The sequence below is a fragment of the Punica granatum genome, chromosome 1 (genome assembly GCF_007655135.1).
Source record: "Punica granatum isolate Tunisia-2019 chromosome 1, ASM765513v2, whole genome shotgun sequence".
Classification (NCBI taxonomy): domain Eukaryota; kingdom Viridiplantae; phylum Streptophyta; class Magnoliopsida; order Myrtales; family Lythraceae; genus Punica; species Punica granatum.
Window position 1 is genome coordinate 22316873 of NC_045127.1, and position 25403 is coordinate 22342275.

Consider the following 25403-nt stretch of genomic DNA (forward strand, 5'->3'; position numbering starts at 1 on the left):
AGTGCAACCCTAAATCACGCTATAAATAAATAAAACGGCAAGCCTAGCAAGCTAGAGTACTGAAAGGGCGTGCGGTATATAGGCCCGCACGTAACAGAACTCCTGAATTCGGAATTTTCTGTTCCGCACGACCATTGCCTTATCATTTAGGTGTACCCCGTACCCCTAGACCCGGGCGACTCAACGGCCCTCGACCTACGAGTCGTAAACAGTAAGTGGCGACTCCTTCTCACGCGCGTCCGTCGCGCGTCCCCGGGAAGGTGGACATTCCCATGCCGCGTTGCATAGGCGCGCGCATGCGTGCCCCGAAGAGATGAAATTCGGGTGCGCACAAATATTTCCATGAGAATCCGTCAGTATGGCCTTGTACCGTTCTATCGGTCGGAAGCAGCGAAATTTCTAGTAGTGATTGTCGCTATATATATATATATATATATAATGTTCACACTTGTTTAATATATATCGACAGAATTGTAAATATATGTACATAAGAATTCCTTTTTTATAATTCACTTGTAAAAAAGTTCGCAGTATAATAAATATCGACAGAATTGTAAATATCTGTACATAAGAATTCCTTTTTTATAATTCAGTAAAACTTATTAAAAAGATAATCTCAATGCAAACAGAAGAGATAATTGATTACAATTGACAGAGGGGAGTAGAAAAACGTAAAACTTCGGGGGTTTGAGGGAAACACAATTCGTAAAGAAAATTTATCGGTAATTTTATCTCGTCACGTGGCATAATGAATCATCAATCAGATTGTAATAAATAAAGGAATAGGTGTTATCAATATAGTGATTGCTGTAATTATCTTGATAGAAGCAATTTTGTTGATGTTTTCCTACCATTTAAGGTTTTCCTCTATTTATATATGTGAAGTATATAGCTGACATCTAACATATGTAAGCAGTGAAATAATAATATAAATCTAACTCATATTTCATCGAAAAAATGTATAACTAATTTACATTTGAATTGCGTAATTTATTCTCTATCATATGCGTGAAAAGTGAAGTGCCGTCTAGTGAACATGGTTATATTCCTTATTTCGTTTAGCCTTTTCAACATCAGTGATTCAAATATATCAACATGATTACAACAAGCGAATCGACAGTCTGTATTTTTTTAAAGGATATTCAAATAAATTCTAAATGAATTTAAGGTACCTGTAGATGAAGTTCATTATAATTCTAACTAATATTCGTAAAGTAAGAAAACAACTTACTTTTAGATATATTTATCTTCAAACAGTCAAATATTTAAAGTTTACTAGCCTTACGTGAGAAAGAGGATGTAGAGCAGTAGCACACGCTCTCCCTTGTCAGCCAAGAAATTGTTGAAATAAATGGATAAACCATAACATTCTAACAAGATTAACTCTTTTAGATTCATTTATATATATTAACAAAAAAAAGATTATTAAATTACTTTCCTTAATATGTTTATTAACGTTGTTGAACCTCTGAGAAATTAAATGTTACTAAATTTATTGATCAATATGAAATTTTCTTTTATAAAAATTTTAAAAGTGGCATTGATTAAGAAAGTAACTTATTTGAAAATAAAATTAATTTTAAAAATTAAACAAATAGGTCCTAAATGAGATTACATTTTGATATATTAAATTATTAAAATCCCATCACCTAATCCTTATTTTTAATATATATATATATATATGTATATATGTATATATATAAATGTAGAGGACTTCCTTTTTTAAAATAAATTAGAAAAATATATTCCTTTAATTCTATGAATGACATTTGAAGGCTTGGAAAGTTCCCTTGACACTCTCATTTAGCCTAATATATAGATAGATATAGATATAAATAGATATCGATAGGTGACTTGGGCGAGGGTCATTTCACTTCCTATATATAAAGCTGATTTTTGTACATTAATAATTTAATACGTAAATTGCTAAAGATGATAATTTAATTTGCATATTTTAAGTTTATTTGGTTTGTAGAATCTTTGAATTGTCATAATTATTTTAAGTAATTAAACTTATAATTAACTTAAAATGTGAATGTGGTAATTAAATACCAAGTAATGGTAGATAACATATGTACAAAACTTGTCCATGCAGCACGTGGGAGCGTTAGGTTTGTCTGTAACACTCTTGGCCAGCCATACATATACTTGACCTAATTTTAAGCTTTTTTGTTTCCTCTTTTTTAAGTACTTGATGACTAAGGTTTTGGACTAATGTCAAACCTAATTTTCACATCTGCTCGTTATTTATACCTGACATAAAGAATTTAGAATTTCTAAATTAAAATGTGAACCCAAATTTGAGAGATATTTTGTCTTTTCTTTTTGAGTTTTTCCTTTTCTTCTTCTTGTTTTTTTTTTTGATACGGGATTGGAGGCCGTAATTTGAACCTATCTAAGTTAGTTGTTGACTTCTCATATTTAAATTACAAAATCAGGAATTCTCTTCCATGATATAGGGTCATGATGATCTTTTTCATCCTCCACTGTTGGAATAGATCCAACGGACCAGGATAAGAATTCAACACTGTTGGATCTCGTAAGAGTGAGATCCAATGTAGGACAATAATTATCACCAATCACCATGATCCTACATCGCCATAAAAAATCTCAAAATCAATCAATAGTAATAAAAAGAAAAGTTTTAAATGAAAAGTGTCATGGTGAGATTCCCCTAGTAAAGTCATTTACCATGTGGGCTCACCCTGTTTCACCATTTGGCAAGGCCGCAAGTAGGCAATAATTTCTTATATTTATATATATATATATATATATATATATATATTATATACATATATATATGAGAGATTATAATTTGTGGGTGGAAAATCCCTTGTTAAGTCGAGTATTGGATTTAATTGTCCTTTCTTATGATTAACTTTATACTCTTTTTCCAACTGTTTTATTACCCCATATAACTTAACATAGAAGGGTCTCTTCAACTTTACCTTTAACACAAAGCTTTTGTAGATTTGATTTTTCCTTTAGTGATGGAAGGAGATCGATGCAGATTGATTGGGGCTTTTCCCGTTCTGCCGAAGAGTTGTATATCTGTAAATTGTTAGGTTAACTTGTTATAGTGAAATAACTCTCATCACAAAATTGAGTTAAAGCATACTGTTATAAAGAATGATATTTAGGGATCGAATAATTTTGTTAGATGAATTTAAGATTGATGGAGATTTTTCAAATGATTGAACAGTAAGAAGATGTGGCACTCGGTCGTTTTCATAACCCCAGTATACATTATTGCAAGTTAGGATAGATTGTTGAAAGGAACGAGGCCTAAGCGTCATCTTCAAAGCTTTGAAATGGTTAATGATTAGTTTCGAGAATTTATTTCGTACATAATGGTAGCTGAAAAGAGAATATGTATATGTTTTGTTTGCATTATATTGCTTATATCAGTCACAAGATTATTTGTATGTTCTATTGGAATAGTAATTTTGGGAATGTAATGCATTAAAATAAATATATTGTGACCATCCTTAGGATGGAGGCTCATCATCCAAAATGATCATATCATCTAAAATACGTCCATTATATCACATATCATCACTTTTCAGGGAGTATATAAAGGGGAGATTTATTAGATGCATGCATCTAACTATCCTAGCTTGCAATAATCCTCCTAACTATGAACTTGGTAACAGTTACGAAGAGAGTTCGGCATAGTGACAATCTCGTAATTTCTCGAGTTGCTTGCATATTATCGTTAACTCCAAACATATTACATAATAAATATTTAATAGAGGAAAGAAAGATAAAATGTAATTACTAATATGCACCCAAAAGCTCACCAACACAGAAAGACAAGCAAGTTATGCACAGTTAGAAGCTGGCCTTCACATCTAGTAGGGTGTCAAAGAGAGACAGGGAGAAAAGTTTTGTGGATCATAACAAAGGTATCAAAGTTTAGGCCCCTCCAGAGAAAATAAAAACCACAAAGGGGGGCAACCATGAAAAGGAATCGAAGACCAGAGGGAACAGAAACGAAAAGGACGGTTGAGAGTACACGAGGAAAGAAAAGGACTGGTGAGAGATTGATCGACGTCAGAACAAATTACACAAGTACCACCGTACTTTCTCATATGCTTCAGATGTACCCTTTCCCCACAATTTTATTTTTACCACAGCAAACCTTCAAATCCACTTCGCATACAGTCCTCGAAGTCATTACTGGCATTATTTTCCAGCCACGGCGGGTGGTACATCCACCCGTCCACGGGGTCGACGTATACCAACTCGGTGCTCGGATGGGCCCAGTCGTAGCCCATTCCGAGGCTCGGGAGCTCGATGATCTCACTCAACTCGTCTGATTCCTCTGAGAGGTCCATTGCCGAGACGAGGGAGGACAGGGAGCTCGAAGAAGTCAGTGTGGAGGAGGAGGAAGAAGAGGTCGAGGACGATGACACGGGATCGAATTCATTCATCTGGGCGGCCTTGGCGGCAGCAGCCTGGACGTCCCTGGGGGAGAGGGAAGCTGGGCGGGGCAAGGAAGCAGCGAGCTCGGGGAAGTTGAGGATGGCAGAGCTGCCCTTGATGCTGAGCGCCGCCACGTCATGGGCTCGGGCTGCCATCTCCGGGGTCGAGAACGTCCCGAGCCAGATGCGAGACTTCTTCCGCGGTTCGCGGATCTCCGACACCCACTTCCCCCAGTTTCTCATGCGGACGCCGCGGTACACCGGGTGCTTGCTTGTGTCCCGAGCTCGCTTCGCCTTCTTCGGGTCGCTGTCAGCGTCATGGCTGGCAAGTTTCCTAACACTGGCAGCATAGGGGGAGAGTTTCTTAGGGGTAGCTGATGAGTCAGATGACCCGGTGGGAGAGGAAGGGGATGAGGGCGGGGATGAGAGGGAGTTCGAGATTGCCTCTCGGTCGGAGTTCGAGTTCGACAGCTCCGGCATTGATGATATTTCCTTTGGCCCCTTTAAGTTTGACCATAAGCAGCAGGTGGCTCCCCTCGAGATGAAGCAGAGCAATGGATGGATTTATCGATGCTAAATGGGATTGTTTTCCATTTGTGGGTCAAACAGAGAATAAAGGAACAAAATGCCGTTTCCCAAAGCCACCCCCAGTACACAATTCGCGACACAGTTTTCAGAAAACTGTTCCCTCAAAGCAGCTTGTTTTCTGCAGTAGGCAGGAACAGAAAACGGTTTCCCAGAAAGACCTTTCCGGACAGTGATAGCAAAAGAGCCTTCCAATGAAGACACGAGAAGAAGACCAGGGGAGGTCTAGAACTATGTACTTTCCGGCCACACACTTATCGACCGGGGCAAATACCGCGTCCGCTGACAACCAATATCGAACATGCACGCTTCTGTACTTCGAAATTAAGCCCAGGGAAGGGGAAAGCAGGGGAATGTGTGCTTGCTTATTTGTTTCAGCAAGTACAAACAGGAAAGGAGAGGAGAGAAGAGTGTTGGCGAGCTAAATTTGATCAACCATGGATTTTTAATACTTCCCACCACTCCCCACTCATTTCCCAAGTAATAAGTCCTCCCCAATGGGACACTTATAATAAAGTCGATGATAGAGGGCAGAGAGAGAAGAAAATATTTGGTGAGTTATTTGACTGTATACAATTTTAGCTCCGAATAAGACGTATTCAGAAAGAAAGAGAGAGTTGTGCAACGGGCACTTGTTATTCGCGAATATAGTTTTATATAATCACTTAATTATGTATTACTCAGGTATTTTTTTCTTCTGAGGGAGAGTGGGACCCATAGAGGAAATGGATCACCCCCGGAGGTACGGTGGGGCCTCTCTTTCATATATTGCTATTAAGTAATAAGGCCACCACGCATTTTCAAACCCCACACACCCAAAATAATAAAATTCAACCGTTTGATCTTCTGTTTACCTGTTTCACCTGGGCTTAACCGTTCTTTTACCTATTGAAATTTCATAAAGCTTAAACGCACATGGAACATATCCACTTAAAAATTTAAAGTGATAAATACTATCAACATTATTCCCTTATCTTTATCAGACAAGTGCTGTGTGCGTTTTGGAACCTCTTGACTCTTTATATTCACATAGAAGTTCGAGTCTGTTGTGCTAGGGAATGATGATAAAGATCAATAAGGTATTTTTATGCATACCCATTGTATCACGTGGCAGTGTAACTAAAAAAATAGGATGTTCCCTGAAACAACGTATAAGGATTAGTTCAACATTGTTGCTAGTTGTATTTATGGGTTTAGTTAATATTCTATTAATAGGACTGCACCACATGACCTTATCTAATAAATGCATGAAATACTTTACATAATCGGTAATGTTTGTTGAGGCTTTGCGAACTCAATTCTATTGGAGTCACATCATTGCTTCTCTAATGATTTGCATTGGCAACTTCTTTTCATATCAAGATTAATTGGCTCGATAATAGAAAAATGTTCCTTTTCATTTCCTCCATAGTCCAGTTTTTAGTTTCGCTTATATCTTGACGAACTCATATCTATCAGGTCAAGTCTTTGGTGTTGATTTATAAAGAACTATAACATAAAACAAGCATGCCCACAGAGTTATTAAATTTCAATGCTACATGTGAACAGCAACAAAATATGTGCTGAAAAATCAAACTGACCACAGAAGTAGAAATATCGTGTCATGTCAACCTACTTATTTCCATCATATGTTTCTCACCATAGCAAATTTCCCTAGCCATGTTTCTCCATCCCAAATCAATCAAAATATAGCTCTCGTATGAGGTAATTGGCCATAGTTAACTGTGTCATGAAATTAACAATGTTTGTTGAGGCCTCGAACTCACTTCCATTAGAGTCCCATCATTGCTTATACATTGGCCATGGTACCAAAGTTTCATGATTGTATTCGCAACTTATATTGATATCAAGAATGATTGGTTCAATAAGAGACATGTTCCTTTCTTTTTTCTCCATATCAAGCTTTCAGTCTCAATTATATCACGATGAATTCGCATCTATTGGTTCAAACCTTTCGTGTTAATTTATAAATAACTATATCATAAAACAAGCATGCACAGAATTATTAATTTCAAGGGTAAGTTTCACTGGCACTTCCAATATTTTCATAAAAGGTTAGGGATACACCTCCTACTTTTAAAATGAAACACATCCACTCCTAATTTTGCTAACATAACATATTATTTGGTGTAGCGTGTTCACATTCACTGGCATGACACTTTTTAATATTTTTATTTTTGAAATTGAAATAAATTGAAAAATCATAAAAAGAAAAACCGACATACTTCATCTCGGTGTGGTAGAGTGGGCATATGCCTGTTGGCCACCAACCCCATTGGCAATGTCACTAGCGACCTCAAAGGTCGTCGGCAACCTCATCAGTGAGGGTGGTTGTCGTCAGACAAGCCCCTTCGCTCCAAGATCGAGTGGGATCTTGAAATTAAGTGGATACAGATATCCCACTTGATCTAGGGATGGGCATATTTGGCGCCATCACCTCCACCGGCGAGGTTGTGGTGAGGCCACCGGCAACCTCATTGGAAGGGTTGGTGGTCGGCAGGCAGGTGCCCTCTTCCAAACCAAGATGAAGTCTGCCAATGTTTTCTTCTTAATGAATTTCAATTTTTCTTTCTATTTCAAAAATAAAAATACTAAAAAAAATGCTAGTACAGTGCCAAATAGAATGCCATGTCAGTAAAATTAGGGGCATTATGTGTTCTAGTCATTAACATTTTACGAAACTATAGGGGTTTTGATGAAATTTTCCTAATTGTAGCGTCAACTACGAATGACGATAAAATGTGTTACTGATATATTAAAAGATGACAGAAATGGAACTGTCGTGTCATTTCCGCCAACCTATTATTCCCATCATGTATGGGCTATGAGAAGAGAAGAAACCCCCATTTCACATTGCAAATTTTCCTGAATTATGTTTCTCCGCCGTGACTATATATGTTGCTATATCATATATATATATATATATATATATCTGTGTGTGGATCTACATCATTATAACGTTAGGGCCTCTTTCATGAATTGCTTTCCGGACGCACATTGAGGGTTCCAATAGAGTTTGGGAGTAAGAAACTTGAGGCCTATATTCCTTCTAACGGAAGCGTCACATTAGGCAATATATACATACAATATATAGGTCGGAAGCTACTGGATAGCTCCTTAGATTTCACCGAATCGCTGGCCCATTGATCCAATTCAGAATTAAATGCATGCCCAAGTTTCATAATATCTTCTCAAACCATTGATATTGCCATTTCTTCGACGTCCACAATGTTCCAAAATTTTCAAGAAGAAAGGAGAGACAACGGGGAAAAATATCTTTTACAAAGATATTATTTTGTATGCCATATATAAATACATGTATAAGCGAAATTATTTTATCAATGGACGTGGTCCGTATATATTTTTAAGTGTGTATCATGGTATTCAGAAGGCCAACGGGATCTGACTAATATTGTTCAAGTGGAGTCGCCCATTAAGGGATAAATCTCTTTCAATCAATAATTTTATCCACTTACAAGACTAAAATCCGAGACTTTATTTAAAAGGAACAAGCGCCGAACGCTTGAACCAATCCTTGTTGATCGTGATATATTTGAATATATAAAACTAATCGTGCATTTAATTAGGTACACATATTTACTTTTAACTAGTTTCTCATTAGATATATTAACAAAAATCTTGCAAATATGATTCATATATGTCACTGGGTGATAAAGCTCCAGACTAATTGTCCGGGGCGTTGCACGAGCTTGGAACTCTGTGCCCATGACTCATACATGGCGGCAGTCATGACTCCCTTAAAATCGAGAAAGCATCGCATACACTTTCTAGTTCTAAAACATACTTCCAGTTACAATATCTAATCCTTATGATCACAAACGCTATCCTTAACCCTGATCTACTTATTGAATAATCCGTCTGGAGAATGAAAAATTATCTCTATACTAGTTAGAATCGAAAATTACATAAACGTGGAGCACCTGAATGTTAATATACCAAATCTTATACTATTATTTAAGTGAAAGTTCGATTTTGTAACTACCACTTTATTTATAGGATGTGATTGAAAAATCAAATGTACCTCTTATTCTTAATTTAAATATGATATGATTTAAAATAAAATAGAGGAGTTGAAGGATAATATTGTAAACTTAGTATTATGATACTCTCTCGTTTTTCTCCCACGTGTCAACCTCTCCTCAATTTACTCAGTCCTCTCAACTTCCTAATCCCAGTTCTATCGCATTAGTTTTGTTTTATTTTTAAATTTCATCTCCAATTTTTACTTTTTGTTTTTTTACCCTTAATTTTTTCGTTCTCTTCCAAATTAGTTCATCCATGATCGTATTGGAAAAAGTAATTATGATCCGAGCGCGGTACACATGGGCTAGCTTGTGTTATGCACAGATAAATTTCTAGTATTGATTTGATATTGAGAATCTTAAAGGAAAAAGGGGTCTATGCACATCTAAAATCGAGAAGGTGTATTGCGCTATGTTATATATTCTCGTTAAAAACTAAAAGGTTATGAATTTAATTCTCGTTGGTGAAATTTCTTGTACTCTTTATGGACCTCTTCTAATTGAACAAAGAAAGAAAATAGTATGTTTGGAAGAACTCCAGTGAGGTACCTAAAGCATAGTACAGTCATGAGAGTCTCCAATTTTGGGGGGGCGGTCCTCGAGAATGATTAGTAAGGAAAATTGAAGGTTCAGTCAGCAGTTCAAGGCCCCCCCCCCCCCCCCCCCCCCCCCCCCCCTCTAATTAGCTAAACAGAACCCCAAAAATCCAATATAGAGAAAATAAAAGAGAAAGAAAATCGGAAAATCCGAGAGAGTCCTCGTTGCCTATAATGAATGGGGGGTTCCATGATACATCAACGAGGGTCCAATTCAAAGATGTGCTGGTAGTAGTTGTATCGATCAATCTCACCATATACATACATATATGTATATATATATAAATTATTAGTATCGTACCAAACATTTTGGGGTTACAACTCATCTGGGTCCCAAATCTTCGAGGCAAAGCCATAACTCCTCTCTCGATCATTTATGTCGTCTTTAATTCAGCATAAATGTACGTACTCCACACTTCTGAGCACAGCAACGGATATTCGCTACATTACACAACAATATTATTTACCTATCGATTTTAGATTAAAAAATATAAGAAACAGCAATGAATCTTTAATCAATTTCATAAATACAGTAGGGAGATGTACTACATGCATGGTCTATATTGTCATGGATGCCATATTGTTATAACAATCCTTAAAGTTTCTGATCGATACAGATCAAGGACCGTAAAATTTCCTACAGATTCACTGCCCTACTTGTAAAAGCTGATCATTCATCTCAACGCGATGCCGCCTCCTTGATAGGTACAGTCCTTTGCTTGATCTTGGAGAGCACATATAAATAATTCCTTGTACATGTTGGTATTTTCAGAAAAAGAAAGGCTATACATGTAATTTGTCGAATAGGACTAAGGTTTCATTAACTTCATATCTCGTGATATTTATATACATAACTTCATATCCAGAACAAGTCAATAACCGAACGCAAATTACTCTTAAATAATAAACAGAGAATATCTTGTGATATAAATAAATAAATAAGTTCACGTATGAATAAATTACCTATATTTTAGGTAAATATAACATATTTTGAGATTAATTGAAGTTGAATTATTTCAATTATCATCAAATTAGTAATACAAAGATATAAATAAATGGTAGATTGTGCACGGAGTAAATAATTAAAATTTGAGTAGACAAATTTAGGCCTGACTAAAATTGGGCTGATTCCTTGGGCCCGGTCCACTGTCCCCCTTTGCAATGATAGCCAATTATGCTATTTGGGCCTCCCATTGGTGATCTACATGATTGCTGCAATTCGAAAGCAATTCACTATCGTCGCAGATTAATAAAATTCAAATATCAATTATATCGTTTGATATCAAGAAACCCAATGAGTCCTCACAAGTTCAGATTCAAGCCGGAAGCCCTTGCCAAATATGCTATTTCGTGGAAGGCTTGGCGCAGCAACAATAAAACTCTCCCATTAGTAAATTTTCTCTATCACAATATTCGAAATTGTGTGTCAAACCACACATTAATTGAGCATTCTTTATATTATACTAAAAGTTATAAAGCAAATATTGATTCTCGAGTAAATATTAAATTTTTTCCGATTCATAACTACATATAAAAATGATTAGTAGGAGACAAAGACAGTTTTCTCAATAATTTAATAATTTCTATATAGTTCTCTCAATAATCTAATAATTTCTACATACTATTAAATAAATTAATTTTGGTTAACCTTTTCAAGTACCCACGCAATAGGTCAGGTTGCAACTGATTTATTATAATTTTTAAAGAAAAATTGGAAAATCTCCTTTACGTGCATGTTTAATAAGCATATATAGGATTAATTGCCCAGTTAGTACAAAAAGATTTTTCAAATGTAGCAATTGGGTAAAATATTTTAATAAAAATGGTAATAATTAGATACAAAACATATTAATTTGTAACAAGATCGTCATCGACGACCTCAAAAGAGCAGGTGTGGCTACCAGCGGGGCACCCACTGCCCCTCCTCCTCTTCCTCGTAGTTGCGATTCTTCAAGTCTTTTTATTTAATTATGTATTTACTTATTTATTTGTTTAGTAAGAATCAATTTATTTTCAAATCAAATGCCACATAAGCATTTTCCAATTAAAAAATGATACAATACAATCAAACGGATAAGGTTGAGGACAAGATGCAACTAAAAAATCTAGCCATCCAAAAACATAAAAAGAAAGACAGCATTAAAAAAAAAAACACAACGCACCACTATTAACTCAGTTAGAGAGAAACTCATGGTTTATTTGGTTTCCAAATCATAATTTTACTATACTCCGTTTTACTTTATTTTTGCCTCAATCAAACAACAAAATCATTATTTTTTTTATTTTTTTAATTTAATAATAAATTCTCTCATGTACTTATTTCTAACCATTATTACAACTAATTTTTCATACAAAATTTTTCGTACTATTCATTATTATTTTTTATCTTTTTCTCTAATTTTACAATAAATTCCCTCACATACTTTTTCTTAATAATTATGACAATTATTTTTTAATAATAATTTTCCCTTACTATTTTGTCTTTATCCCGTGAAATAGAATAGAGTAACCTAGGTTGCCCAAATCAACCTACCGACCTAGAATGCTATTTAAGGAATTTCATATGGAAATGCAGGATTTGCTTATGCAAAAGGTTTGGGTGTCCCTATAACATCCCGAAACTTTTCAATAAAAACAATAAACACCGATAAAATTCACATATACAAATTCGAAATACTCGATAAATACAAATTCAATACAATTGTGATAAAATGAGACTTTTCAACAAAAATTCGGATTGTTCGATAATTACAAACTTGATCGAATAACTATAATTCGGAATAAAATGCCATGCTTTCCCACTGCTGCATTGACCTGTAAAAATAACCGAAAGGATTTGTTTGGGGGTGAGCTTGACGTCTAGTGAATAACTAAAACCTAATCTAGCCGAATCATTTATGGGTTCAATCATATCATAATCAGTCATATAAAATGCATCCATGATCCGTAATATCAGTATAACCATGACAATGCAGTTCATGAAAATATAACATACGATAATAAAGATACCAGTTTAGGAATATATTACTCAAGACTTTGGGATTGGAGTTTTTAGGCCTCTGCCTCCGACTTCGGGATGTTCTGTTAGACACGTGGCCTGGGACCCAATCGGGATTGGAGTCGCTACTAACCCGTTTTATTTGGCCAGTGAGCCACCTAAAGTCACCTACGGGGTCATGATACTAACTGTCTAAGGATTTAAATTTGACTCAGTCTTTCTAACAAGAGAAATGAGTCCGAGGACTTTGTTATGAGATTAGAGGCTCGCAAGCCAATAACTCGTCCTTTTGATATCCTCATAGGCTTCTAATAGTTCTAACACTTTTTATTCATTAAAGTCGAGTTATTAAATCTTAGGGTCGGGTCTACACTCGCGAATGTCCGAGGAAATTAAAGAATGAATTACAGATTCGGCATAGTACATGTGCTTATACAATTATACAGTCCGACTAAAAAACATTACATTTTCACCATTTTCGATATTTTAAAGCACATTGGAGTTGGACTGTATAATTGTATAAGTACGCATATCATGCGGAGTCTATAATTCATTCTTTAATTTTCTTATACATTCGCGCGTATAGACCCGACCGTAGGATTAAATAACTTGACTTTAACGAATAAAAAGTGTTAGAACTATTAGGAGCTTATGATAGTACCAAAATGGCGAGTTATTGGTTTGCAGACCTCTGATATCATAACAAAACTTCTAGACTCATTTCTCTAGTTAGAAAGACCAAGTCAAATTTAAATCCTTAGGCGGTGAGTATCCTGACCCCGTAGGTGACTTTAGGTGGCTCATCGGCCAAATAAAACGGTGTATTGTCTGCTCCAATCCTGATTGGGTCCCAAGCCAAGTGTACTACCAGAAGACTCCGAAGTTGGCGATGTAAGCCTAAAAACCACGCTCGCGCGACAGTGTGTCAAATGCGTTAGACGATGAAATGGTCTTGAGGGTCAGACCGTCGAAGTCCTATCCCCGGGTGCTTGACTTGTACACTTTGAAGCTTTGTAATGGAAGGAGCGGCTAATGAGCCAGCTTGAACAGTATGCAGCTGAGCTGCTAATTGTCTTGCACGGGATGCAAGCGACTCGCCCAATGCAATTGATTGATGATAAGACCTCCAGCCCTGAAGCCGAAGTAAAGAGATTGCCCGATCCTTGCTTGGAAGCGAGAAACGGTGGAGAAGATGGAACCGAGAGCTTCGGATGTAAGATGAAAGGTATGGTGCGGGAATTTAGCTATTTAGATGCATGTGTGGGAAGGTAGATATAGGAAGAGCGTGGTGCAAGAAAAGAGATATTGAAAGGTACGGAGCGGATGTTGAAATATCGAAGAACATCACGGAATTGAAATGACAAGAAATGTAAAGGAAAAGTAACGATACGTTAGCGTGGAGCCGGTTTGTATTTGTGTTGTCGAGAGACCTACAATGATGACACCTGCTAACTCTTATAGGATGGACTTAGGAACCCTAATCAAGTAGAAATTCGACCTTATTACATAGAGATAAGCAACAATAAGCAATAAAATCATGTTGCACTAGCAACTGGCTAAATTAAGAAAGTGAATTTGCCCCCTAGCTAATTACATGGAAATTTCATATTTATAATATTTTATATACTAAACCCTCTAGGAATCCCCATATGGAAGAACTTCTATTCATGGAAACATCTATGGCTATCATAATTAGGGCACCAGCCGTCCTTCATTGCCTTAGTCGCATGCATCAACCTAAATATAGAAATAAATCGAACTTGTTCCCTTACCCGGCTAATGACCAAATGTGTAGCGCTAACTCCCCATGTGTGGTGTGCAAGTCGAGGAAATGTCTCCCGCTACCATGTAGAGTCACGTACTTGTCTCCATGAATGTACAAATTCGTGCAATCATACCGTTATGGAAAGGATTGAAATCCTCCCTTGTGAGGACCAGGAATCATGCCCTCAGCTGAATGATTTGATCAGTCCAGCTAATTACCTCCATGACTTCTTCTTCGAATGCCCTTTCCACCAGCGGCTATCCAAGTAGGTTAGTGCCGTGGATCCTCGAGTCGGGTCTTCAAGTCCTCGATCATGAGCTGCCTCGTAACACAGGCCCCTTCATGTACTCAAGAATGCAAATGCCGAGTTGTGGGCCCTGAATGAACCCAAATTCGACTAATTGAGCTCATTAAGTCATCGAGTCCGTCACGGGCTTATAAAAGCCGTTAGGTGCGAAAAACGGGTGTAAATAGGGTCAAGAGTATCAATAATTCCACCCCAAATAACCATCAATCTCCAACTCGAATGACCCATTCCTCCAATTTCTCCGAATTCAATAACTTAACTAGCTCAATAACTCCCAAGGAATAAGAAGATACACCCAACCACATACGAGGAAAGCTCATGATAATCGAGAAAGAGATTCAACAAAATACCTAAACATACCCGGTATTGGAATACAAGTTGGGCACTTCCATTCAAAACGATGTCCAAATTCAACACTCTTGCTCGACTATATTCCACAATCTCCCTTTCTTCTCAGCTCTTCCTTCGCACGCTCTCTCTCTCTCTCTTTGTTTCGGACAGAATGCCACATAAGACTACATCCAGCGCGGGTCTCTGGGGCGTCTCTAATGCTAACGTGGTGCGAAGAGAGACGTCCGGGTTAGAGACTCTGTGCTGGGGTGTCTCTCAAATGAGAGACGCAGGGAAAAGCTACTTTCAGAAGCTTTCCTCTCCCCTTATTTTTATTTTTTTTAGAGCCATTTAGCTCTTTGAAAAAGGAGCAGTTGGTCTTTTTTTATTTAATATGTATGTGGGCTCATGAAAAGACTAAAAAAATAGAGACGATAGTTGGAATGATGAGTCTCTCATTTTATTGAGTGTGTTTCTAAATGATATGACAGTGATAGACCCACTTTAGGGACTCAAATCAAAGACCGTGGATGGATATAGTCTAACCACTGAGCAAAGAATCTAACAAAAAAAAAAGACCAAATAAAATATTAGAAAGAGAATAGGCGGTGGGAGGTTAACAAGGAAGAAGGAAAATGAGCTTAATGGTTAAATGGGCTTTAGGCCCAACGAATTTTGTTAGCTCAGATTATAAATTTATACACATATAATTCAATATTATATGCAAGAATATATATATATATATATATATATATTTATATATATATATGTATGTATGCATAACATGTAGAGTGTTCACATTTTTTCACTAGCAGGGCGTTGGCAGCTCCAATCCCATAAGGAGAAAAACACAAGTTCGAGTTCCAAAAAGTGCACTTGTTGGGAGGAAAAATAACCTTTAATACTCGATCTCCCGAAATTATGATAACAATGTCTTCTATAATTTTAATATAGTAAAAAAGAAAATCCTTTCCCCTAATACGTATTTTCATGTGAATTTTATATGCCTAATGATTGTTAACATAATATTAGTGATTTTATATTCGGTATATCAACCTATCAAAAAAATATTCGGAATATCACTTATATAGTATATAATTGTAAGCTATAATTGAGTAATTATGATCCAAAACCAAGCTAGAGTATTAAAGGGCAAACTGCATGGTATCGCACAACCTTTTAAGGGTTGTGTCAATTGTGATATAAACTTTCAAAATTACACGACATGGCACCAACTAGAAGTTTTATATCAATCATGACACGTCTTTATATTTTCCGTCAAAAACTAATGGAATACATATGGCATGCGTGGAATGTTTGTGGGTCCCATTTTTTGCCAAAATGGGATCCATAAATCTATGGGTGCCATATATGCATCCCGCTAGTTATAGACATGAATCTATTTGGCAAAAACTGAGACAAAACTTACTTGTAGCGACTACATATATAATGGAGTCGGTTCCTGATTCCTTTCAAACAAACATCAACAATGGGTATGGTCCATTCCAAGGGGACTTACTTGTACCGAATAAGTTTTTTCAACTTTGAAAAATACCCGATCGAGTTGTATTTAGGATCGGGTTTTTCGGTTTTTGGATTTTAGGTTTTCCACATACACCTCTATATAAGCATCCCTTTGGAAAAATAGCTAAAATTACTTCTCATATGTCGACGAACCGATTCCCCCATAAAGGGGAATCATTCATTCCTTGGGCCCCATGGAATGAGAAGGGGAATCAAAATTAATTTTATTTGTCTTTTCAAAAAAAAAAGTTGCTTAGAAAATTTAATCGCATGATAAAACAAAATCTTAGGATTGGTCAACAAACGGAAAGATTTTTCTAATCAGCCAAGTCGTTGTGTAAAATTCAAACCCGAAATGACATGTGTCTAGAAGAAAGAGAGTTTGTGTAATTCAGCTACTTGTCATTCGGGGATGAAGTTTTACACAACCACTTGACTATGTATTACTCACCCAATATTTTCTCTACCATGTGACTTAAAGAAGTAACAATTAAATTGTAATAAAGGAATGAGTGTTAATCACTCGAATAATTACTATAATTATTTTTAATTAATACAATCTTATTAATTTTTTTTCACCACATCTCTAATGTCATGTTGTTTCGTCGGCTTGTCGATCTCAGAACTATCAGAAGAGAAAATGTTTTTCTTTTGTTTTTTGGGTAAATGAAGTGGAACTGGATTTCCGAAGATGGTTGTCATCTAAGCAAATATATTTCACGTGACCACTACGACAGCCATCTCTTTCAATCAGCTAGCTAGCTATATCAGTTACGTCGTGAAGAGGAAGAAGATAAATCAGCAGCAGCTGCACCAGTTAAATTCAATAGTATCGTTTTGTGAAGCCCCGCAAAATTCTCTAATCCATGTAATTGATCCGTTACATAGTGACGAATGTAACAATACATCATATTCTCTGTGGATTGGAACCGTTTCAGGCTGACAGATGAGTGATCCCAGCAGATATATATTGATTCTGCAAATAATATTGTGTTGGGCACCCTCCATTCTTGACGTACACAGAGGTGATTTTAATGCTGAACTAGGCAGTACAGATTGTTCGTTTGAGCCTTTGAGGCAACCATCTCGCACTACACGAAACCTAGAGATATATAATATAGGTTCTACTTGATTCTTATTACATCACGAGGGAAAAAGGTGCTGGACTGAGCTTCAGAGAATCGTCACTTTTACGGCACTCCTCTCGTGTCACTGTCCTTCTCTACTGCTGAAGCTGAGGACGAATGTCCGGATTTCCATGGGAGTAAGCTCCACCACCAGCTCAGCTGGATCCACTGCTCCTCCCCTAGTTGCCGGCTTGGCCTCAGGCTCTCCTCCTCCTCTAAAGCCCTCTACGTTCCACACGAGCCTCCTATTCTCCATTTCTGCCCTCTCCTGGTTTGCTGATAAGTTGAGCTCCGTTATTCCGCTTATCTGGAATCATTAGTTGGTATCCTTATCATACCAGGTATCTTTGTCATAGCACAACACTGACAAACTTTTGCCTGAAAACGAAGTCTCCAAGCATTAAAGTTCTAACCTTCTTGTCTGGAAACAGCTTCTTCAGTTCTACACTTGCAGTAACTGAAAGGTCCATGTCCTCTCCAATCTTGGGGTGGGACGGCGAAGTCATGGAAAAATTGTATGAGCATGATAAGTTTTGTAAAAGAACAATAAGCCGGCAAGTGTGGATATTGTGAACTATTTTCCCAAACAAAATATAACACGACAAACCTCGTATAAGTGTGCCAGCCAAATGAGAACTGTCCCTCCTTTTAACTCCTGCAAATGAATGTAAGAACATACGACTAAGCTGTGCAGATGTAAATGCTGTCTGAGGCACATGGGAATGGTATATATGTCTGACTAATCAATACCGGGGAACCAATAGAATGTATATACATAACTATTTAGGCATTCAAGTACGTTTAAGTCTAACTCACTGTTGACCGAAAAATATCATGCTAAAATCGAGATATCCCCTTAACTATGGAAGGAAATGTTTCTTGGAAACAAAACCTGGAGGGTTATTAGGGCAACATTGTCCGGGAGCACGTAAGAAGGGGCAAATCCAGAAAAGGTTGGTTTATGAAAGTCTGACAAATCATCTCCTTCCTGCAGCAGTCATGGAAATATAAATATGGCTTACTTTCAGGAATGAAGTTTGAGCATGAGAATTGTAACGAGAATGCTTCTTTCATGTCAGATTATTCCAACCTGGACTGAAAAGGCTAGGAGGAATGGCGAATATATCTCCTGACCAACTGTTCAACGCCATCGGGCCCCCTCACCTGAAGGATCAATCCGAAGATAGTATTTCCTGACAACCTTCACAAACTATATACCTATCAGAGGCGGCCATGTATCTATCTGTGCTTGTGTGTATATGGAGAGTAGTGGATGCAATATATAAGTTTCGGAAAAGTTCTTGCCGTTAGTCCAATGCACTCATCAAGGACACAGACTGTCTCATTTAGTGCTTCTGCGATTCCCTTCAAATCATCACGAAATAGCCTCCTGCATGTAGAAGGAACGTTCATATAAATACCGAATTTGCAGGTATGAACATTTATTGTACAAAACATAAAAACATAAGTAATTTGACTTAGTTGGAGAATTATTTAGGGAAATGAAGAGTTAACAGTGGACCTGTGGACCATTAACTCTAACTGTCCATCAACAATACTTGATCCTCCAACAGATCGGTCTACTAGAATTGAGAGCTCGTGGCTGTCGTCTTTCATGTAAATTCCAAGATTGATCTGAAAAGGAAGAAAAAACTAGTAAGAGAAAATTAAAATACCCAGTCTCACTCCTGAGTTTGTTTTAGCTTGTTTGGATAGGAGGGAAAGGGAAGGAAGGGGAGGGGAGGGGAGAGAAAGTTGTATAGAATTTTCAAAAACTCCCATACAACCTTTCCTCCCCTCCCTTTCCTTTCCCTCTGTTTCCCTCAATCCAAACAGAGAGATCATTGCTGGACTGGTGGGAGATCACCCGGAAATAGCATATTGGGCAAGATAGACCAGAATACAGGCTAAATGCCTATAAGACTTCCTTGAAACATCTATTTCGGGTTCTCAATACATGAACTTAACACATAAGAAGAGCGGACATACAGGGTAATAATTTCCTGCAACCGGTTGATTGACCTGCAGGTCCCAGTCTTTTCTGAAGTCTCGAACCTGCATGAAATTTGTTCCTAGTAGCAATCAGCGACCCTAAATGCTAATAGCAGCGAGTCTTTCGATCTGCTACCCATGGACTTACCCTTTCAAGGAAGTCTCTGCCATTAGAATCTGTGTAGAATGTCTTATTGGTTCTCATGGTAGTTGTAATCCGAGTAACAACCTCTTTACCAATACCATCATCAATCGGGATAGGCCCAACCTGGGAAGAGCCTCGAACAAAACCTTTAGTCTTACCCCAAACCTATGTAATCATAATGAATTGCTCCAACATTGACGTGAATGTATACTTATAAAATGCATAGCCCAATGAACTTACAGCAAACTCCACCTCAGCATGCTCCTTTTCCTTGTAAACTCTGGTTATCTGCAAGTGCATTCCAGTTAACCGCTAATATTCGACGGGACCTGTCCGGCCCTCATGGCCTCAGATTAGAAAATGAAGCTTTTGGTGTCCCATCATCTTTTGAAAGTAACATAGTTACACATAGCTACACGTCTTTTCAGCGCTTCTTCACAGGTATAACAGCAAACGAGCCTAAGAGCACTCTGTAGGAAGCTTTTAGAAAGGAAAAAGTCACGTGGCATGGATAATGAATCACCTGGTATATCCACGAGTTGATCCTTTGATGTACTTCATCCAATACTGGCCCGCGAAAAACCGTGAAAGGAACCTGCTCAGAGTAGCAGGCCTCTGTCATTATTAAATTGCCATTATTGTGTCTACGATCCATTGAAAGATATATGTAGAGAAGAGGGGCAAAAGAGATACAAATGCTGGAATATAAGGGTAACTGATTGATTTGTAAGATGTCCATTGGGAAAAACCTTACGTACCAGCGTCTCATGCTTGATGGGATATGAACCATTTGGTTTGAAGATGTATGCCCCGGAGGCCTATCCAAAGTTTTTTGCAAGGGCAAAATATTGCATAAATTAAGAGATGCGGAATTGGTGGGCAATGGGAAGTAACTTACCTGTAAATCCACGAATCCGTCATCTCCTGCATAAAAGCAGTAGGACTGCTCTAGAGCTGCGTTAACCTTTCAAAGTCGACATCCAAAGTAAATTAAAGATTATAAAAACTATGCAGTTTTACCATGACTCCCTAATAAGAGAAAGACAAACCTCTTGATAGCATGTAAAAGCATTTTTTTCGGGGCATAGGAGAACAGAGAACCTACCATGTTCTTACTATTATTGTATTGAACTAGCTTTCCTCCCCTTCCGGAATAGACGAGTTGCAAGTTTCCTGACCCTATTTTCAGGGTATTGTTGAGGCCGCTGCCTACTATTTGCCTTTCTGAAATAGCAGCTACAATAATAACGCAAGCTCATCAGAGAAAAAAGTCACGACAAAACAAAAGTTAGTCTCGTCCCATAAATATATTGTTTTATGCTGCAGAGGCATATAGGTGCTACCCGTACCTTTCCCTCTTGAAATAATATAGGTGTTAAAACCAAGAGGGGCTACGGATGCAGTGAAAGCAAGCCAATATTTAGGAGTCACATCAGAGGGTTTTCCCAAATATGCTGCTGAATAGAAGCTTCTTAAGCTGATAGTAGCATCTGGTATAGGTAGAAGCTGCGATGTAACTTCTTGTCCATCAGAATCTCGAACAGCAACGTTTCGGTCAACAACCTGCATTAGGTGTAGGGAAACAATTTGCATACTTTGCTTATGTTTTCATCTCTTTCTTATAAAAAAGAAAAAGAAGATAAGAATATGCTTGGCAAATACTCACTGGAATTCTTACGACATCTTCTCTTTTCCATCCGAGGGGGTTGTATACGACGATGACCTATGCAGGAACCATCAAGAGCAATTATAGGAGGTGGAACTAGAAATTTTGTATGGGAAATCTGCTACCAATAAATGTGGATTTTGCCAGGACAAAAAGTAAGGGTATGCTGCTCACCACTTTCTTCCCACTTGACAGGTTGATTTCCGATGGTGGGCAGTAACTGATGTTGAGTAGCGGACACTAGTTCATAGAAAAGCAGCAAAAAGAACGAATCGTTACTATACTATAGGAAGAATTAAGTTTGTAGAGACCAAATGTAGTTACCTGTTGGAACTTATCCTGCTGAAACTTGCAGGATTTCGATGGGTTCACCAAGCAGGCGAATGATGCTGCAACAACTTCTTCAGCCTTCATAAAGTATGATAAACTCAGTCATGGAAAGGACCGGAAGTGTTAATGCTGTGAGGCAGAAATACTGGTGAGCTCTTGCAATAAGTTCGGTGAAGTGAATGCTTAAACCTTAGTGTGGCCTATGGAGAGACGCTTGGCGTAGTCATCAGCGACGTGCTGCTGCTCCGTGCCACTCACTGCATCGTGATGTTGTAGAATAGCTAAAGCATCACCCAAGGAGTCCGTGGAAGGCCCTGTTCCTGCTTCCGCCCTTCCATTGAAATACTCCAACTGCCTTGCAGCCTATCGTTTATATATATATATATATACACACACACACACATTGTGATCTCGACTTAGAAACTTCCCCGACATATAAGGCCAAAACATGTAAAATGCAGAATTTGTTCCGCACCAAGTAATAGCCACTCATCATTCTAACGTAGCCCTTGAGAGCAGGCCTACTGCTAAGGAATCCCGTCCAGTAAGTGTTTATCGCATCTGCATATCTGCAATACATATGCATGAACAAATGAAAAGATTGATACTTCTTCCTTTATTTCGTTGTGTAAATATTTCTGAGTTAGGTTCTTACGGGAAAAAGTCTTCTGTTTTCAGAGGCCAGGACTCATTTGCCGCATGCTTTGCACTTGTGTATATGGAAGGGGTTGAGTATAGGGAATTGACGCGCCCGTCCTGTCAACGAGCAGGTATCCCGAAGTCCAAAAGTCACACTCAAGACAAGCATGGATAAACATGTGTCAATTTTTTGATGGGTACTACGAAGATAACTGTTTAATGATTTACGACACTGCAGAAAGGAATGACATTTTTTAGGGTCTTCCAAGCCGTTGAAGTGCACACCATAAACGAAGGAATGCATACACCCTGGACTGGAGAAATCAGTGACGTGGAACTAAGATATTGACCATAATGATATTTGAAGGAACACTGACTTGATTGACATAATAAATGAGTTTATCCATTTGCCGGAACCAGGTGCGTGCATATTGGTACTTAAAATCTGTCCCCATAGTCCACATAACATGGTTTGTGCGAGTAACGTTGGCCTGAGGAAGAAAATTAATGTCCTGTAAGCCATGGCCAGGAACTCTTGTCGACGAGTAATGATAAATATTTCAAGAAGATCTCTTGCCCTTGTCGTATTGATGGCTATAAAACTAAAGCATTTTTATCAAATCCTAAGTTCGTTGATTCAAATGATTTGTACATGTAAAAAAGCATAATCAGGCCCAGGCTATAAGACAGCAAGTCTAAAGAATCTTCTACGACTGATGTGAGAAAATAATGCAACTCTTACTTGTGCTACTGCAGCAGACACAAACTCATCAACTCTATCACGGACATTGTAGTCGAAAAATTTAATGTTGTCCTTCAAAAGCATAAAGAACGTCTTTAGTACAAGCAGATGAATTAAGGAACAAGCTTGAGAGGAAACCATGGAGGAGGTTTGGGTGGAAAATAGTGACCTGAACAATAGGGGACTCATCATTAACTTCGTAATAGAAGTTATCAGTTGGAGGCTCATAGTTCTTTGGAAATGCACCAGAAAATATCTGCAGAAGGCAGTAAAAGATTAGAGATAGTAACAGAACCAGCTCCTCATGGCAAAAGAGGTGAAGAAGAGGTAGCAGTTCGATGGAGTTGTTGAAACATGAAGTATCAAATCGAATCTTCAAAGGGGTAGGGTGGCAAAAGAAAGTACAAACTTGTGCAGATGTGCCAAGACTTTTAGATGCCTGCCAGATGAACTCAAGGCTCTTATCGTCCCTCCTTTTAGCTCCATCTTGGTAGTCAATCCGCCCAAAGAAGAGAGAGTCAAATCCAACCTGGCCCCAGGGTCAAAATAAGGCTAGGCTGTAGTACGCACATAGCACAGATAAGAAACATTCTTGAGGAGGGTCAGGTTCTTATCCATCGGGAACTGATAAGAGCAAAGACAGCAGAGCAGGCAGTCACCTCTGCTCCTAGCAAGTAAGCCTGCACAGCTGAATGCCCGAAGGCATCTACTTGCCAACCAACCCGTGGTGTCACGCTGAATTGTTCCTTTATGAATCTGTGGCCCAGCGTAGTCTGATCAACTATGTCGATGTAATGTGTCGTGGCCTCATCGTGCATGCACATACCTCCATTTCTGCACCACCAACCCAACCCCCACCAAACACGTCTCATCAACCATGTTGATGTCAGTTTGTTCGTGTTATCTATAACATATGAAGAATCTCAAAACCAGCAGAAGGAATCAGAGATGTATAAGATACTGTGCAGTGCATCAAGTCGTAAAACAGTTAATTTCCTAATTGTCTCTCTCGAATCCTGTACTTTTATTATTATTGTTATTATTATTTGTTTCATCCTAACAAATGAGGCAATTGAGATGAAGCCATACACAAACTCGAGCTGACCGTCATGGACAAGCTTCTTGACCGCTTCTTGGACTGCCTCGCTCTGATCATTCCACCACCGTTGGAAGAAAGCCAGTGTTATGTCAAGCGAGAGGCACAATTCAAATTTTCCTGCACAGAAGCCTTACAAAAAAGGAAGGATATTGGCCACATCGAGAATTGCAGATCGATCTTTGCAGAGCCAGAACAACAAAATAGATTCATTAACTTAGAGATTCTACGTATGGACCTGCTCGACATAAATGAATTTTCGGTTCTTATCAGCCAGCAACGCCGGGACTATAGAATCCAGTATGTTTTGAACACATGCTCCCTGCAGTTGCAGCACCCAGCACAAACAGTCAAGTCACTGAGTAAGAAAAGGAGATTGAAAGGGGAAGAGGGATGTAAATACATAGCATCTAGCAAGTACACCTTAATGGTATTGTTGGAGCCAACGTAGTACTGATCAACAGTCTTCACCCAGCCAACATCATTATGAGTATGAGGAACCAAATGGACATTGATCTTCCCCGGCACGATTCTCGACGTGGTGTCATACGACATGTACTTGCATTCCCCAGTACCTATCATCAGATTCCACACTACTGCCACCACCACCACAACTACTACCGGTGATGGAATCACTACTGAGGAGGAGGGCGCTCTATTCAGAAGCGCCATCTGCCTCTTTTCGGTCTCCCTGCCAATGTACCTGCACAGATGGAGAGTGAGAGGTTGGAATGAGAAGCTCCCAGGTGGTTGTTTGCAAATGCTGAATTTTAAGCTGTGGAGGAAGGATGGAGAGTCTTATCAAAGAAAGTGTAGCGCAACGCACATCTTTACTTGGTAATAAAGAGATTCAGTGTTTAATACTTGTGATTGGAATACCGTACTCCTTTATTAGTTATTAAAATTTCTATGTCATTTCAATTTTCTTTAACCTCATTTGATATCAAGAAATAGTATGGGTTACGGCCACTTAGTAAAATCGCTCATTAGTTATTAAAATTTCTATGTCATTTCAATTTTCTTTAACCTCATTTGATATCAAGAAATAGTATGGGTTACGGCCACTTAGTAAAATCGCTCATAAAAATATCGGT

At 38.1% G+C, this 25403-nt stretch overlaps 2 protein-coding genes across 2 annotated transcripts; both read right to left on the reverse strand.

Annotated features, from left to right (window-relative positions):
* Positions 1–3760: 3760 nt before the first annotated feature.
* On the reverse strand, positions 3761–5610 carry LOC116200147 (dehydration-responsive element-binding protein 3-like). The gene has a single exon (XM_031530908.1). It carries the CDS (start codon positions 4902–4904, stop codon positions 4128–4130), a length of 777 nt encoding a protein of 258 aa, XP_031386768.1. The 5' UTR covers positions 4905–5610; the 3' UTR covers positions 3761–4127.
* Positions 5611–17493: 11883 nt separating this feature from the next.
* LOC116193654 (alpha-mannosidase At3g26720-like) lies at positions 17494–25055 on the reverse strand. The gene is made up of 27 exons (XM_031522398.1): positions 24733–25055; positions 24548–24631; positions 24303–24441; positions 23873–24117; positions 23623–23742; positions 23383–23469; positions 23214–23285; positions 22849–22962; positions 22488–22588; positions 22308–22401; positions 22022–22195; positions 21827–21910; positions 21677–21742; positions 21503–21559; positions 21186–21399; positions 20942–21072; positions 20360–20800; positions 20077–20124; positions 19840–19959; positions 19689–19754; positions 19222–19334; positions 19005–19089; positions 18790–18900; positions 18592–18687; positions 18307–18354; positions 18113–18181; positions 17494–18006 (listed from the first exon to the last, which is right to left on the reverse strand). Exons 3-23 carry the CDS (start codon positions 24367–24369, stop codon positions 18841–18843), a joined length of 2559 nt encoding a protein of 852 aa, XP_031378258.1. The 5' UTR covers positions 24370–24441; positions 24548–24631; positions 24733–25055; the 3' UTR covers positions 17494–18006; positions 18113–18181; positions 18307–18354; positions 18592–18687; positions 18790–18840.
* Between the last annotated feature and the right edge of the window lie 348 nt (positions 25056–25403).